At 31.1% G+C, this 14,216-nt stretch overlaps 2 protein-coding genes across 2 annotated transcripts; one reads left to right on the plus strand and one right to left on the minus strand.

The window, feature by feature from the left end:
* Positions 1-135: 135 nt before the first annotated feature.
* Positions 136-5,823, minus strand: LOC130665224 (uncharacterized). The gene is made up of 7 exons (XM_057465532.1): positions 5,659-5,823; positions 5,496-5,577; positions 3,790-5,421; positions 3,540-3,725; positions 2,114-2,289; positions 1,824-1,936; positions 136-694 (listed from the first exon to the last, which is right to left on the minus strand). Exons 2-7 carry the CDS (start codon positions 5,550-5,552, stop codon positions 639-641), a joined length of 2,220 nt encoding a protein of 739 aa, XP_057321515.1. The 5' UTR covers positions 5,553-5,577; positions 5,659-5,823; the 3' UTR covers positions 136-638.
* Positions 5,824-8,966: 3,143 nt separating this feature from the next.
* On the plus strand, positions 8,967-13,600 carry LOC130665376 (probable ATP-dependent RNA helicase DDX52). Its single transcript, XM_057465718.1, has 7 exons — positions 8,967-9,162; positions 9,265-9,528; positions 9,607-9,792; positions 11,218-11,964; positions 12,043-12,269; positions 12,991-13,155; positions 13,277-13,600. Exons 1-7 carry the CDS (start codon positions 9,076-9,078, stop codon positions 13,506-13,508), a joined length of 1,908 nt encoding a protein of 635 aa, XP_057321701.1. The 5' UTR covers positions 8,967-9,075; the 3' UTR covers positions 13,509-13,600.
* Positions 13,601-14,216: the final 616 nt, after the last annotated feature.

The following is a 14,216-nucleotide window of genomic DNA, read 5'->3' on the forward strand; positions in this document are numbered from 1 at the left end:
TCACGCGTAATACTAGTATATACTATAAATATCTCTATATATATAAGTACTTGTAATATAAATATAAATATATAAAATTGTAATTAAAGTACATTGACATAATTGTTTTGATAATGAAAGCATTTGTTTATTGAATTTCGCAGTAATTACATGGACGTTTATTTGAATCTATTTTATAAATTAAAAATTTTACAACTTAAACAAATTCTTAAATGTAATTATAATTAAAATGAATGTTTTTAATTATTTGTATATTTTTGTTAATAATTAGATTATTAAATTTAAGTATAAAAAGAATAAATGAAATTTGGATGACATTGAATAAATATGTAATTAATAATTATCACAGAAATTATTTTGCGCTCAATTTGATAATTATTAAGTTTTTAAAAAGATAATAAAATAAATTAATAATTGCGTGTTAGTTAAATAGCTCCAGGCTACAAAGCTCGAGTTTGAATTATCAGAACTTAAGTCCTTTAGCTTTAATTTAAAATTTAATTTCTTTGCTTATTCAACGTTTTTTTTTAGCGTAATGTTAACAGGCACTACGGTGATATCAACGATGGTATAAAATTTTGTACTGGAATTAATATTGTGACTTAGTTATTTGTTGACACTAAGGCACACAATGCTAATTATCGCCAGGGTTTGCGGACGGCACCAGCACTTGTGCTGCGTTTTATACCTTGATCTGAAATATAATTTTTTATGTTAGTTAATAATTAAGAAAATTTTAATTATTAAAAGAGTTTATTGTATGGCAAGAGATGAAACAAGTAAATTTAAAACAAGGATGAGGTTGACTGCCTTCATACAAAGTCGTGTTCGTGTTTTATCTCATGCTAGACAAAATATTCTTCAGGAACTTTGAAATTTTAATGTCAAGCTCTGATAAAAAATAATGTTCTGGTTGATTTTGAGAGCTTGACATTAAAATGAAAATAACTAGAAAACAATGCGGAATTTTGGAAAACTTTATCAGAGATAATTTGTAGGGAATAAAATTGTCTGCAAAAAAGATCTTATGACATTTTGTGATAAGTCTGATAGTTTCGCCGGAAAAGTATAAAGATCTTGAAATTTACTGTAAATTTGACTTCAAGCTCAAATAACTTTTGAACTGATGGATTTGTCAAAAAATTATAGGAGTGCTTTTTTGTAGAGCATCCAATTTCCTACAAAAACATGTCTGCAGATTTTTCTTACGACGCATCGTTAGCTAGTTATAAAAATCTGAAGACGAAAAAAAAATTTTCCATATTAGTCTTATGGAAAATAGAAAAGTCCCCATGTTTATTATATTAATATATTTATCTTTTTATATTCCTCTGTAAATTTATCCAAATAGGGTAAGAGCACCAGTACCCAGCGCCAAACTAGTAGCAAGCCACCTCATGTTAAATTAAATCTATATATATTTTGAGCCAATGTTAAAGTATATGACCGGCTGGCTACTGGTTAGGGAGTTGGGTACTGGTGCTCTTACCCTCCATCTATATTAAGCTGTAGGGTAGAAGTACCATTTTTGGACACTTACTACTTTACTTTTAAAAATGAAAAAGTATAACTTAAAAATTCCATTTTAACAGGGTGATAAAAGTATCTTCGTATACATTTTTAAAATTAATTGTCATTGCATCTTTTACAAATTATTTTATTTTAATTTTTTAAGTGTCCAAAACTGGCCCTAAAGTGCCCGAAAATGGTACCTCTACCCTATATTATTTTGTAAACTCCAGATGTGCGTTATAATTAAATAAACAGGCATTGAAACTCATAATTTCAATGCAGCTGAAAAAAACAAACTTTTATTTACATACTCATTAATCCTGGAGAACGTTTTTCTCTTGAATTAGACGTCCATGTTTGACATCGCGTTCTTGCAGTACAAGGATGTCTGGGAGCTGGCTCTGGCATTGTAATTATTCCCATTCTAAAATTATATTAAAAATTTAACTACTAATAAAAATAAATTTATAAATAATAATATATAAATATCAGTAAAAAATAATTAATGAGACAAAAAATAAATCTGACAGAATATATAATTTTGAGTTTACAATAAATAAATATATTAACAAATATAAATATATATTATGTTTGATCGTACTCTTTGAATTTTTTTCTTGCTAACGTTCGCTGAGTTGCAAAAGAGTACGACGATTTAGCAGAAGTTGGTCGTTGTTGACGTGCTTGTTTAATTTGCCGATCTTGTGAAATGATGATCATTTTTTTAGATGGACTTTGAGAAAATAATTCTACGATACTCATTGACGCTGCATCGCACTAATGAAAAAAACAAAAATGTATAAGGAAATACTAAATTGATTTGTTATATTTTTATTAGAAGTGTGCGAATAGTTCGAATTTTTGAATAATTCAAATTTTTCGAATTTTCATTGATTGAAAAATGGAAATTTCTCAGATATAGATTTTTTAAAAAATTACTGACAGTTGTTATCAATTAGGAGTTAAAAGAAATTCAGTAAATAAATTTGAGCCTACAAAATTTGAAAATTTGAATTATAAAATCGGCATGAAGATTTTTTATTGATATTTATTTACCAAATTTCATTTAACTCTTAATTGATATCAACTGTAAATAATTTTTTTTTAAATCTGTCTCGGTGAAGTTGTACCTGCGTTGCCCTCTTTTCAATTAATTTTAAAAATGCTCTCACTTTCGTTTAAAATTTTTTTATATTAAATATCAAAATTTTAATCCGGTCATTAGAATTGAAAGTCATTGAATATTTTTAATAAGTGTGAGGAGGGGGGGGGGGGGCTATTTAAGAATGGCCTTGAATAAAAATTGAATATTAGAATTCTGATTGGAATTTTCTCGATTCGAATCGATGAATTTGAAAAGTTACCCAGGTAGCACACTTGCCTTTGTGACATCTATCAGATATCAATTTTTAGGCTACTTTTTGACTTGTCGATAAGGCATCGATGTGTTGACAAAACGAGCACAGAAATTTATGTCACCGAAAAAATACCTACTTAAAAGACTTGACACAAGTGACGACAAAAAGTAAATTACAAATAGTGGTCAAATAAGTCATCTAAACGACTTTCCAATTGACAAAAGACAGGAAAAACAACACATCTCTGTCTCCGGAACCAACATTTGCATGTCGTATTCATACCAAAAAAGATGACTTTGAGACAAAAAAATTTGTCTTGTCCTTTTAAAAGACATCTTAAAGTTGACTCTGTGCTACTTGGGTACAAATAATTCGAAAATTGAGGAATAAATCGAAAAGTTTTGAATAATTCGATTCAAACACGATTCGCATACTCTAATTTTTATGATACTGAAGTTAGCCGACGTCTAATAATTTTTGAATTATTTTTCAAAATGATAAATTATAAAAAAAAATATTTTGAAAAATTGCCTACAGCTTTTTTAATTTTCTACATGTGCATATTTTTGGTTTATTTTTTTTTTTGCAATCGACATTGAAAAAAAAAATCCGAAAAATGTTAACTGTCCGCTAACTTCGGGATCATTAATTTTTATATAAAAAATAAACCTGATGCTGTAAACGTTTATGAAAATTTAATTCAGCCAACTCCCACGGAGCATCAACATGTAATTTTAACATACAGTGCAATGCTTCTCTGTAGGTATTTTTTAAAGTCATAATTCTCTCAGTCTTCATTAATCTCCTCACTAAGTAACCACGTGCATAAGCGTTTATAATTGTCGCAGCTTTTACCTAAAACGATAAACGTCAATTAATAATTATATGATAAATTTCAATCAAATTATTTTAAACTTACATGTCGGTCATGATAAACCGCGCCATTGGCGATAGGAATATGAGTAGTTTTACTTTCCAGCGGAAAAAGTTGTCGACTTACACTAGATATTTTTTTATCACGACTTATTTTACACTCCGACAACGAAGCATCATGAGAAACATTCAAATTAATAGACAAACTTCCTTCAGAACCGAAAGAACTTCCATTCAATGGACTACTTTCGGTATCCGACCGATTCTGACTGTCCCTTGGCAGTGACACTGAACCACGTGGTGAATTTTTAGCTTTCAATTTATCTACCGGCGTTGTAATTTTTTTAATTATCGCAGGCAGAGAAATACCAGGGCAAGTTTTTTCCAGCTGCTCAAGAAGCATCAGCTGTTGCTTCTCAAACTCTTGCTGCATAATTATCTGTTCTCTCTGCTGACGAGCAATAAGATGAGCCATTTGCTGGTGGTGAGTCTTTTGAATCTCTTTGAACACTTGGAGTAATTTTTCCGACGTGATAACTGGTTTTGTTGTTTTATCTGAAGTGCAACTGCCGTCATACTGTTCATTTGCCGAGGCATCAAAGCTCTGGGTCATTCTATTATTACTTATATTTTTTTTTCTAAAACTCGGTGAGCTTCCATTGCTCAATGACTTGTGATATCCGCCGTAGATTTTAGCTGCGTTACTTACAGAAACGTCTCTACTATTTTTACAATTTAAATTTCCGTAATTTTTTACTGCATTGCTGGACTTGGATCTTGTAACCGGAATGTTACTTTTTTTATTGGAAGCACCGTAAATTAATTCCTTAGACAGCATCGACTGAATGCAGTCAACAGATTTAGCAGCATGATGGCTCACACCGACTAATTGTTTATCAGTCTTGTCTTCCGTTACTTTATCACTTCTGTCATTACTTCCGCTTACAGAAATACTGTTTCGTCTTGCTGCTGAATTGACTCCACTGTCACTGGGATTATTTTTAATTTCATCAATTCCTTGCTGGTCTTTAAGCGTCCACTCAGTCTTGGAACAATTTACGCTCCATTCTTTTTGCCCGAGACCATTTACCGGAGTAGGGACATAGTCATCTTGCGAGTGCTGCAAGTGCGCTAATAACATCGGACTTGGCGAATCCAATGTATAGGATCCTTGTCTTACTAATTTAGGAGTCTCTGCATCAGTGTCCTCAACATCTGAAGATGATTTTTGTTTGTAAAAACGCGGAGGGTCAACAGTAATTGGTACGATATCCAGAGTTTTAGGAACACGGGGTTTTCCTGCCTCGGAAATTGTTTCTGTCACGTCTGTCTTTGAAGAATCTGATATATTCATATATCTGTTGATGTCTGTGCTGTTGGTTATCGTCTCGTCATCATCGGAAACTGTTTTCCGAGTGACATCTGTCAGTTTACTATTTATTTTATCACTATGGACTTTTGACCGATGATCTGGACTATCAGCAGTAGAACTGACAGCACTTTCTTGGTTACAATAATTTGAAATTTTATAATCCAGGGCTTTATCTTCTTCAGATGAATTTACTGTCTGTTCTACGGATTCTTCGTCACTGACCATTTCCATTCTTGATAATTTTTCTTCAACATCTAGAGCTAGTTGTTTGTAGTAATTCATCTCCGCTCTGAGTTCATCTGTCATCTGTCAAATAATAGATAGTAATTATTTAAATAAATTTATTTTTGAACAAATGGTAGGATTTTAAGAAAACTTACGAAAGGGGGAAGGATCCGAACCCCTCGAACTTTAATACAACTCGTGTATGAATCCATTGTGTACTTGGGATCTTTAGCTAAACTGTCAACAAAAAAAAATAAATAAACACGCCTATGATACAAAAATTTTTCATAATAATTTTTGGTTTAGTTGTAAACTTACGTGTTTTTTTCTCCACATTACTGTTGGGTAAAAACAAAAGTGTCTTTTAAAATCATCGAATTATTAATAAATCTACTGGATAATTCTTTAAATTATTTAGAGGCCTTGGAAAATAATAAACAGAGTTAAAGTTGAGGTTAAAAAATAAACACTACTCGCACACCAGACAAACGACTGACAATGTTTGGCGCGAAGTTGGTCGTTAAGTTTAAAATTATAAGCGCGCGCATGAAGGTGGCGCTGCAAGTCTGCCCACAATGGCACTGGGTTTAAAAATTTTTAATATCTTGAAGCTTTTTGCGTTCGCAAATTTCTCACATTTTCAAGTCAAATTTTTTCTAGTTCAAGTTTTAACTTATACTGGCAACTTGCTGTCAGAAAAATACTCATAAACTTTTGACGGAAAGTTGTGCACTATTTTTTGACCGAAATTGACTACAACTTTCCATCAACTTTTGCTGATCTTTTTTTGCCCTCGCAGATTTGAATCACGGTGGAAACACGGTGGGTTTGTTCCATTTTACCACTGTGATTACGCGGTGGATACAGCGTGGAACCACGGTGGTGAAATAGCACAAAGCCACCGTGGAAACACGGTGGATACACCGCGTAATCACAGTGGATACACTGTGTATACCCGGTGGTGAAATGGAACAAACCCACCGTATAACCACTGTGGATCCACGGTGTTTACACTTCCACGGTGTTTCCACCGTGATTCAAATGTGCGAGGGTGACTGTAGTTTACCTTCAGATTTCCATTTTTTGCGGGCAGCAAAACGGGGTACCTTGTAAAAAAAGGTGAAAAAAAAAATTTCTGGAAATAAAATTAAATTATCTTATAAGTAATTTACCTAAAGAAAAACATTTCATATAATTATTGGATGAAAAGGAAGAAAAAAACTTTTTAATAGTTTTTATCATAAAAGAAAAGTCACAGAGTAATAGATCTAAAAATGTTTTTTATCCGTCTTTTCCTAGACCAAACTTTGCGCAATCCTCTCCACTATATAGACTATTAACTATTTGTAATAACATTAATAGACATGCTGTGGAATCAATTGATTTTCTATGTACGAGCTCTCCAATAACTGCAAATATTATAGCACCCCTGGCGGTTTTGAATCACCCTGGAAACACCCTGGGAGTGGAAACACGGTGGTTACACGGTAGATTTGTGCCATTTTATTAGCGTGTATACACCGTGGAATCTGGGTGGGTACACCGTGTACCCAGCCTGATTCCACGGTGGTTACACGATGTACCCACCCTGATTCCACGGTGTATCCACGGTGATTACGCGGTGTACGTGGAATCGCGGTGGGTACACCGTGTAACCACCATGGAATCAGGGTAGTTACACGGTGTACCCACCCTGATTCCACGGTGATAAAATGAAAAAAAGCCCACCGTGTAACCACCGTGGATCCACCGTGATTCCACCGTGTTTCCAGGGTGATTCAAAACCGCCAAGGACGTATTATATCTAACGCCTCTGAGGAAACTTAGTTTAAGTACATCATAGATACTATATTTTATTTTTTTTTTTTATTCTGAATCTTTGTACAACTTATGGCCCTATCATTGGCATTTGCTGTTGGACCTTGTTAAATAAAAATAAAATAAAATAAAAATTAATATTTTTCGGCTGACACTTGATTTTTGATAAAGTTTTTAACTATCTATACTTAAAATTGTTAATTTTTTATTTGTTAATCATTATTTATTATTAACTTCAAAGTAAAAGATCTAAGTTTGTTTTATTTTTAAAGAATATATTTTAACAAAGGTAATTATATATTTTTCAAAGTAAATAGGTTAAAAAATTATTAAAAGTTAATTGAATTTCAAAATTATGAAATTTGTAAATATTTTCAAGTTGATTATTGAAATCCATCTGAAGTAATTTGACACTGGGATTCCTTTTATCGTCAGTTAATAAGAAAAAAAATGAAGTTGATTTCACACTATTTTTTTACAAAAACAAAATTTTTTGAAACAGTAAAAAAAAAATTCAAAATAATGCTCAATTATATTTACAAAAATAATTTTTGAATGTTTAAAAAAACATTTATACTTTTTTATAAAATTTTGGCGGGACCTCATTCTGTCTTTTTTTTTTGCTATATAGACTAGATTTCAAAAATAAATTTTTTTCTGATTCCAGAAAAACAAAGAGACCGATGACATGGTCTTGTTTGTGGATATGCCCGGGACGGAATGCGTGACTGCAATTAATGTTCCGGACATGAGTCCGCAGGCCCAACGAACTAACATCGAAATTAAAAGAGCATTTATGAACGAGCTTATCATGTTCACTGAATCTCTTCTAATAATAGTAGAGCGCTTGCGGAGTGCAAGTTATTAAAGAGTGTATTCAGTAACATGTACTTCCACAATAAATCGCTTGTTGGGACCCTGTCTCAGGTTGGCCACCAACAGCCTAAGTCTAGTGTAGTCCACGAGTGGCTGCGACTTGAAGAAAAGAATAATTGCCGAAATTATATTTTGTGAATTTCTCACACCTGGATAAAGGTAAAGGTGAGCTCTCGTTTGCTGTCATCAATTGGGCCAACGAGGTACAATAACTCCCAGGATCGAACGACTTCAGATGCCTACGATGTTGCGAAGTTTTTCGATCCCAGACTATTAAAGTTGACATAACAAGTCTAGAAATTAATCACCATTAGTATCGTATAATAGTGACCAAGATAACAACGATCAAATCCTAAATGATCATTTTGACTTCCCTGTGCCTATAATGTGCCGAGGAGTTTAGTTTGCTTCCAAGGATATTTTTGTCCACGTTTGGAGACAGCACTTTGATGGAGAGTTCAAGTACGATTTTTGTCATAGGTTCTATGCGTATCCAACAGCGTGTGAAAAATACTAACGCTGAAAAGTGGTGGAAATGGAGTCGAAAATTTACTAAAAGTCTATTTCCAATCATATATTTGGTTGTTGTCCAAAGATATTTTACAACCTCATAATTCGTTGGTAATATGAGAAAAATCATTGTAGATAAAATCAGATTTAAACATTAATGTCATCAGATAATGAATTTCTGCCAAATATCAGCAGCTACTTCGTTCTATGAATGCTTCAAGTTCGGAATATAAAACTTCTGAAATAAGTATCTTACCAGGGACACTACAAATGGTGGGCGCGATCTAGTGGCGAGCACTGAACTACTCCCGTTGCTGTTGGCTAGCATAGTCAAAAATAAATAAAATTATTTAATTTTTTAAATTTCAATATTTTCGCGCCATAGTTACATCTAGTAAATTGAAAATGGCGCGCATGTTGGTCAGTTTTTGTTATTAAGTATTTAAAGGTTATTACCCACGTGTTTGTGACAATCTTTCGAGATTTATAATACATTTGAATTATTAATGATAATTAATAAATTTATTGACAATGGATGCTTTTGATTTATTCAAAAAATTGTCAGCTGGCACTAAATTTGATAAAAAACGTTTCCGTTCAGATGTTGAAAAATTCCAAGTAAGATATTGCTCGCATAACCTATTTTTAAATATTTATTATATATTTGTATATTTATTTATGAATTTATTCATCAACATTATTAACTATTTTTAATTATAGAATGTCTCGAAAGTGGCGAAAAATGAAGAAAAAATAATAAAAATTGAGCCAGTTGATCCAGTGCCTTCAGTTAAACGAAAACATGATCAAGTTTCAGATGATGAAGAAATTTATCAAATACCGAGAAATGAATTTCAGGAAAATGAAAATACTCTGGTTTTATTGAATGGTATGTCTGTACCAGTCGATGGAACTAAAGTTAAAAAGAATAAGAAACAAAAAGTGTCGACTGAAGAACAAAAAATTAAATTAGAAAAAGAAAGGGTATATTTTATATTTTTTATTGAAAATCATTTTGGTAACGGTCTATTTATATTGACAATATTAATTATTTTTTTTTAGATAAATCATTTTAGAAATAAAAATCGTATATCTGTAATTGGCAGACATGTTCCAAAGCCAATAGAGTCTTTTGATGAGCTTGAAGCAGCCTACGATATTCCTCAAGATCTTTTAAAAAATATAAAAGAATGTAATTACTCTTCTCCAACGCCGATTCAAATGCAAGCATTACCAATAATGCTTGAGGTAAAAAAAATATATAATCTTCTATATTATTAAGAGAATAAGGAAAATTTTGTTCCCGCCATATCTATATGATAGAATTAGTTAATGTTATTGAAATTGGTATCATTAGATAAGTCTTGACTTGAATTTGTGCCTTTTCATAGTTTAAACTCTTCTTAATTGCCAAGTATTTAGATAAATAGATTTATCTATATCATTCAAATTACATTTAAATTACGCGGGAAAAAAGACGATCGTATTTATTTTCTTTAAATAAATTAATACTTTAATTATTCTGTCACTAAATATGACTGGATGGCACTGAATATATAGCTATATTATATATATCGCGTTACTTATTCCAAAATGACGGATTTTTATACTCCCTTTTGGTTTTAGGAAGCTTCTCAAAGCCACAAAAGTGTGCATAGAAAAAAAAAGGATTCGTTGACACAAAAAATCTTTACTCGCCTAAAGAAAATTTTTACTTACCTCAAGAAATTTTTTGCATTGTGAATTGAAAACAAAAATTTATTTAGAACTAGAAAAAATTAGTTGGTGCAAGAAATTATTTCTTGACCAAAAAAATCTTTTCTCGCCCCAAGACAATTTTTGTATTTAATTGATAATGCATAAAATTTCTTGGTGCAAATTAAAATTTTGTTGCTGCAAGAAATCCTTTTTTTCTGCGTATTTTATAAATTTAGTTGGGATATTTGGGCAGTCACGTAATGACTGCAAATTGTTCGTCTATTCTATATTATTAAGAGAATAAGGAAAATTTTGTCCCAGCCATATTTAGATGATAGAATAAATTAACGTTATTAAATTTGGTATCGTTAGATAGGTCTTGATTTGAATTTGTGCCTTTTCATGGTTTAAACTTTTTTTTATTGCCAAGTATTGAGATAAATCAATTATTTGAATTACGCGGGAAAAAAACAATCGTATTTATTATCTTTAAATAAATTAATATTTTAATTATTCTGTCACTAAATATGACTGAATAATTAGATAACTATTATATATATAATTAAGAGAAAGTAAAAAAAGTTTAGTCTGTGTCATGTCTTCTATGATAATACAAATTAAAAAAAGTTAATTTGGTATCAGTTAAAAAATAATATGTTCGATGACTAATAAAAAAAATATATTTTTTTTTAAATCTCATGATTACCCAGTCATTGAAACCAATAAATTTTCAAGTTAATGATGAGATGTTTTATTAAATTTCAATGATAATTAAAATAAACAAAAGATTCTAGAGTAAATTTTCGAGTAAAAACTTTAATAAATAGTTAAATTCAAATCATAGGTAATAAATTTGGTAGTAATACTTGGGTAGTCTTCAGTATTGGCTGTAGGTTGCTCAATTATTATTATCTTATTAATAATTAATTATTTATTAAATATTTATTAATTATTTTAATTAAATATTCATTATAGAAAAGACAATTACTAGCGTGCGCTCCAACTGGTTCTGGTAAAACAGCTGCATTTTTACTTCCAATAATCCATCATCTGAAAGGTCCAGCAAAAAAAGGTTTCCGAGCGGTCATTTTGAATCCAACAAGAGAATTAGCAAAGCAAACTTATAGAGAATGTATGCGATTAAGTGAAGGTCGAGGTTTCCGAATTCACATTATCAGTAAATTGGAGCAAGCGTTAGATAAATATGGACCTAAAAGTTCGCAAAAATTTGACATTCTCATCACGACACCCAAGAGATTGTTGTGTTTAATAAATCACGAGCCACCAGCGATTTCTTTAAAAAATGTCGAGTGGTTGGTCATCGACGAAGCAGACAAATTATTTGAAGCTGGGACTCGGGGTTTCCGTAGTCAATTGAAACAGATATCAACAGCTTGCAGTAATGAAAAACTCCGCACTGCCATGTTTAGTGCAACCAACACACCAATTGTTAATAAATGGTGTAACCGTAACTTAAAAGGTTTTATTGGTGTCACTATTGGACACAGAAATGCTGCGACTGATCTTGTGGATCAAGAACTTTTATTCGTTGGAAGTGAGAGAGGAAAACTCGTTGCATTCAGAAATATTATTAGCAAAGGAATGGCTCCGCCTGTTCTAGTCTTTGTTCAGAGTAAAGAGAGAGCCCAAGAATTGTTCAGTGAACTCATTTATGACGGAATTAATGTTGATGTTATCCATGCAGACAGAACACAAACACAAGTAAAGCCTTGATACTTATTTTGGTTAAATGTATTATTTTATTTGTTGATTGTTAAATTTTTTGTTTATGTTTTACAGAGGGACAATGTTGTGAGATGCTTTAGGGAAGGAAAAATATGGGTACTTATTTGTACCGAGCTTATGAGTCGTGGTATTGATTTCAAAGGAGTCAATCTTGTTATCAATTATGACTTTCCGCCGTCAGCTATTTCTTATGTTCATCGAATCGGTAGAACAGGACGTGCGGGACATAAAGGAAAAGCTATTACGTTTTTTACTGAATCAGATACTACTAATTTGCGAAGGTATTATTATTTTTTATATGACTTCACTAAGTAAAAAATTTTCTTTAAACAAAAAATTTTTTTTTAAATATTTTGGGGCAGTAAAAATATTTTGCGTCAAGAAATTCATTTTTTTCTGTGAGGGCCGTTCATAAAATACGTCACCCAAAATTTTACAAATGATAAGAGATAGTATAGTGCCGGATAGCTCAACTGGTAGAGCACTCGGCGCGATACCGAATTGGTCTGGGTTCGATTCCCAGTTCGGGCTATCTATATTGTTCTCAATTTATCTATAAATTGTCTTATTGAGAAGGTTTGCAAGTTTAGGTTTCCACTATATTTAAATGGTGGTTAAAATAAAACACCCCCCCCCCCCCCTTATGAAAAAAATATATACATATTTATATATTTACAAATATGAAACGAATGACTTTCTGTCGTAACGAAAAAATAAATTAAAAAAAAACGAGAAAAATATTTAAAAAATTATTTGATGAGCTGCGAACGTCACGTTTCCTTAAACCCCCCGACCCCCTTGTCGCATCTAGTCACAGTGAGTGAGACCTCCAAAGTGCGCACTAATTTTATGAACGGCCCCGTGTAATATCAAGCTGATACTTTATTGCAAATTTGAAATAAAAAAATTCATCAGCGCAAGAATGTTTAATTTTTTTTTAATATTTTTTTTATCTCAGTGTAATATGACAACAATTAACATTAATTGTCATTATTTTTATAGTATTGCAGTAGTTATGCGCGCATCTGGATGTGAAGTTCCGGATTATATGTTCAGTATGAAAAAACACGACAAACGTGAGAGAAAAAAATTAGAACGCGTGGCACCAAAACGCGATTCAATATCAACATCACTTAAGAAACGGAGAAAACAAAAAAAAATCACAAGGTATATTTTAATTTTATTGCTTATATTTTATTAGAGTTTATTATCATTAACAATTAATTGAAGAAAAAAAAAAATTAAGGAATAAGTGCGTGGATTCTAATAAAATTTTTATTACTTACAGTGAACAGACTCAAAAACCCTCCGATTCAAAAAAGTTACAAAAAAGTAAAGAGACTGATAAAAGTGATAAAGAAATAACTAATAAAAAACAAAGCGCAGTTAACGGTAAGGAAAAAAATAATAAGTTTTCAAAAACTTTGAAAAAAAAAAAAGTAACAAGTCCACAAAAAAAAAATTGTGAAACTTCACCGAAGAAATTGAAGAAAAAACAAAAATCTGTTGAAAAAGTATAGTAATTATAATTTAATATATATAATTAATTTTATACAAATGTATATGATTTTGTAAAAATAATTGATATTGATTAAAAATTTGATACATTAATCGTGTGTTACATGAGTTTGCAAATAAAACATATTTTTTTTTTATTGAGTAACTATTGTGGGAGAGCTACAAAAATACTTAATAGTATATTCATGGTGGCCACATTTTTGGAAAACCTGGAAAATCTGGAAATGTCAGGGAATTATAAATATACTGGAAAAGTCAGGGAAATGTCAGGGAATTTCGTCACAAAGCTGGAAAAATTTTCACTTTCTTTCTTTTGACTGAAAAAATCCGACAAATTTAGTTTTCTGTCAAAACTGTTCAAAAAGTGACGCGGCGCAAATGCGGTTGTAAAACCATCTTGAAAAAAATTTGGTAGAAATTGATTCCAATAGCGAAAAAATAAAGCAGTTTGAATTATCAAGGCTGTTAGAAAAAAAAAAGTCTTAGTAGAAACCAATCGCCAGGATCTTCAAGCTATTAACATCCATATTGACAAGTTAAAAAACTAAGAACATTAAATGTATGCATAAGTAATGAACTAACAAGTTTCACTATATTTATTATTCGCGTACTTAATTAATACTTTATTAATATTCTATGAAATATTCTTATTTATGAAATTTATTCTAGTGAAAATGAAAAATTTATTTATATTTTATTATAGAGTAAAT

Source organism: Microplitis mediator, chromosome 3 (genome assembly GCF_029852145.1).
Source record: "Microplitis mediator isolate UGA2020A chromosome 3, iyMicMedi2.1, whole genome shotgun sequence".
Classification (NCBI taxonomy): Eukaryota; Metazoa; Arthropoda; class Insecta; order Hymenoptera; family Braconidae; genus Microplitis; species Microplitis mediator.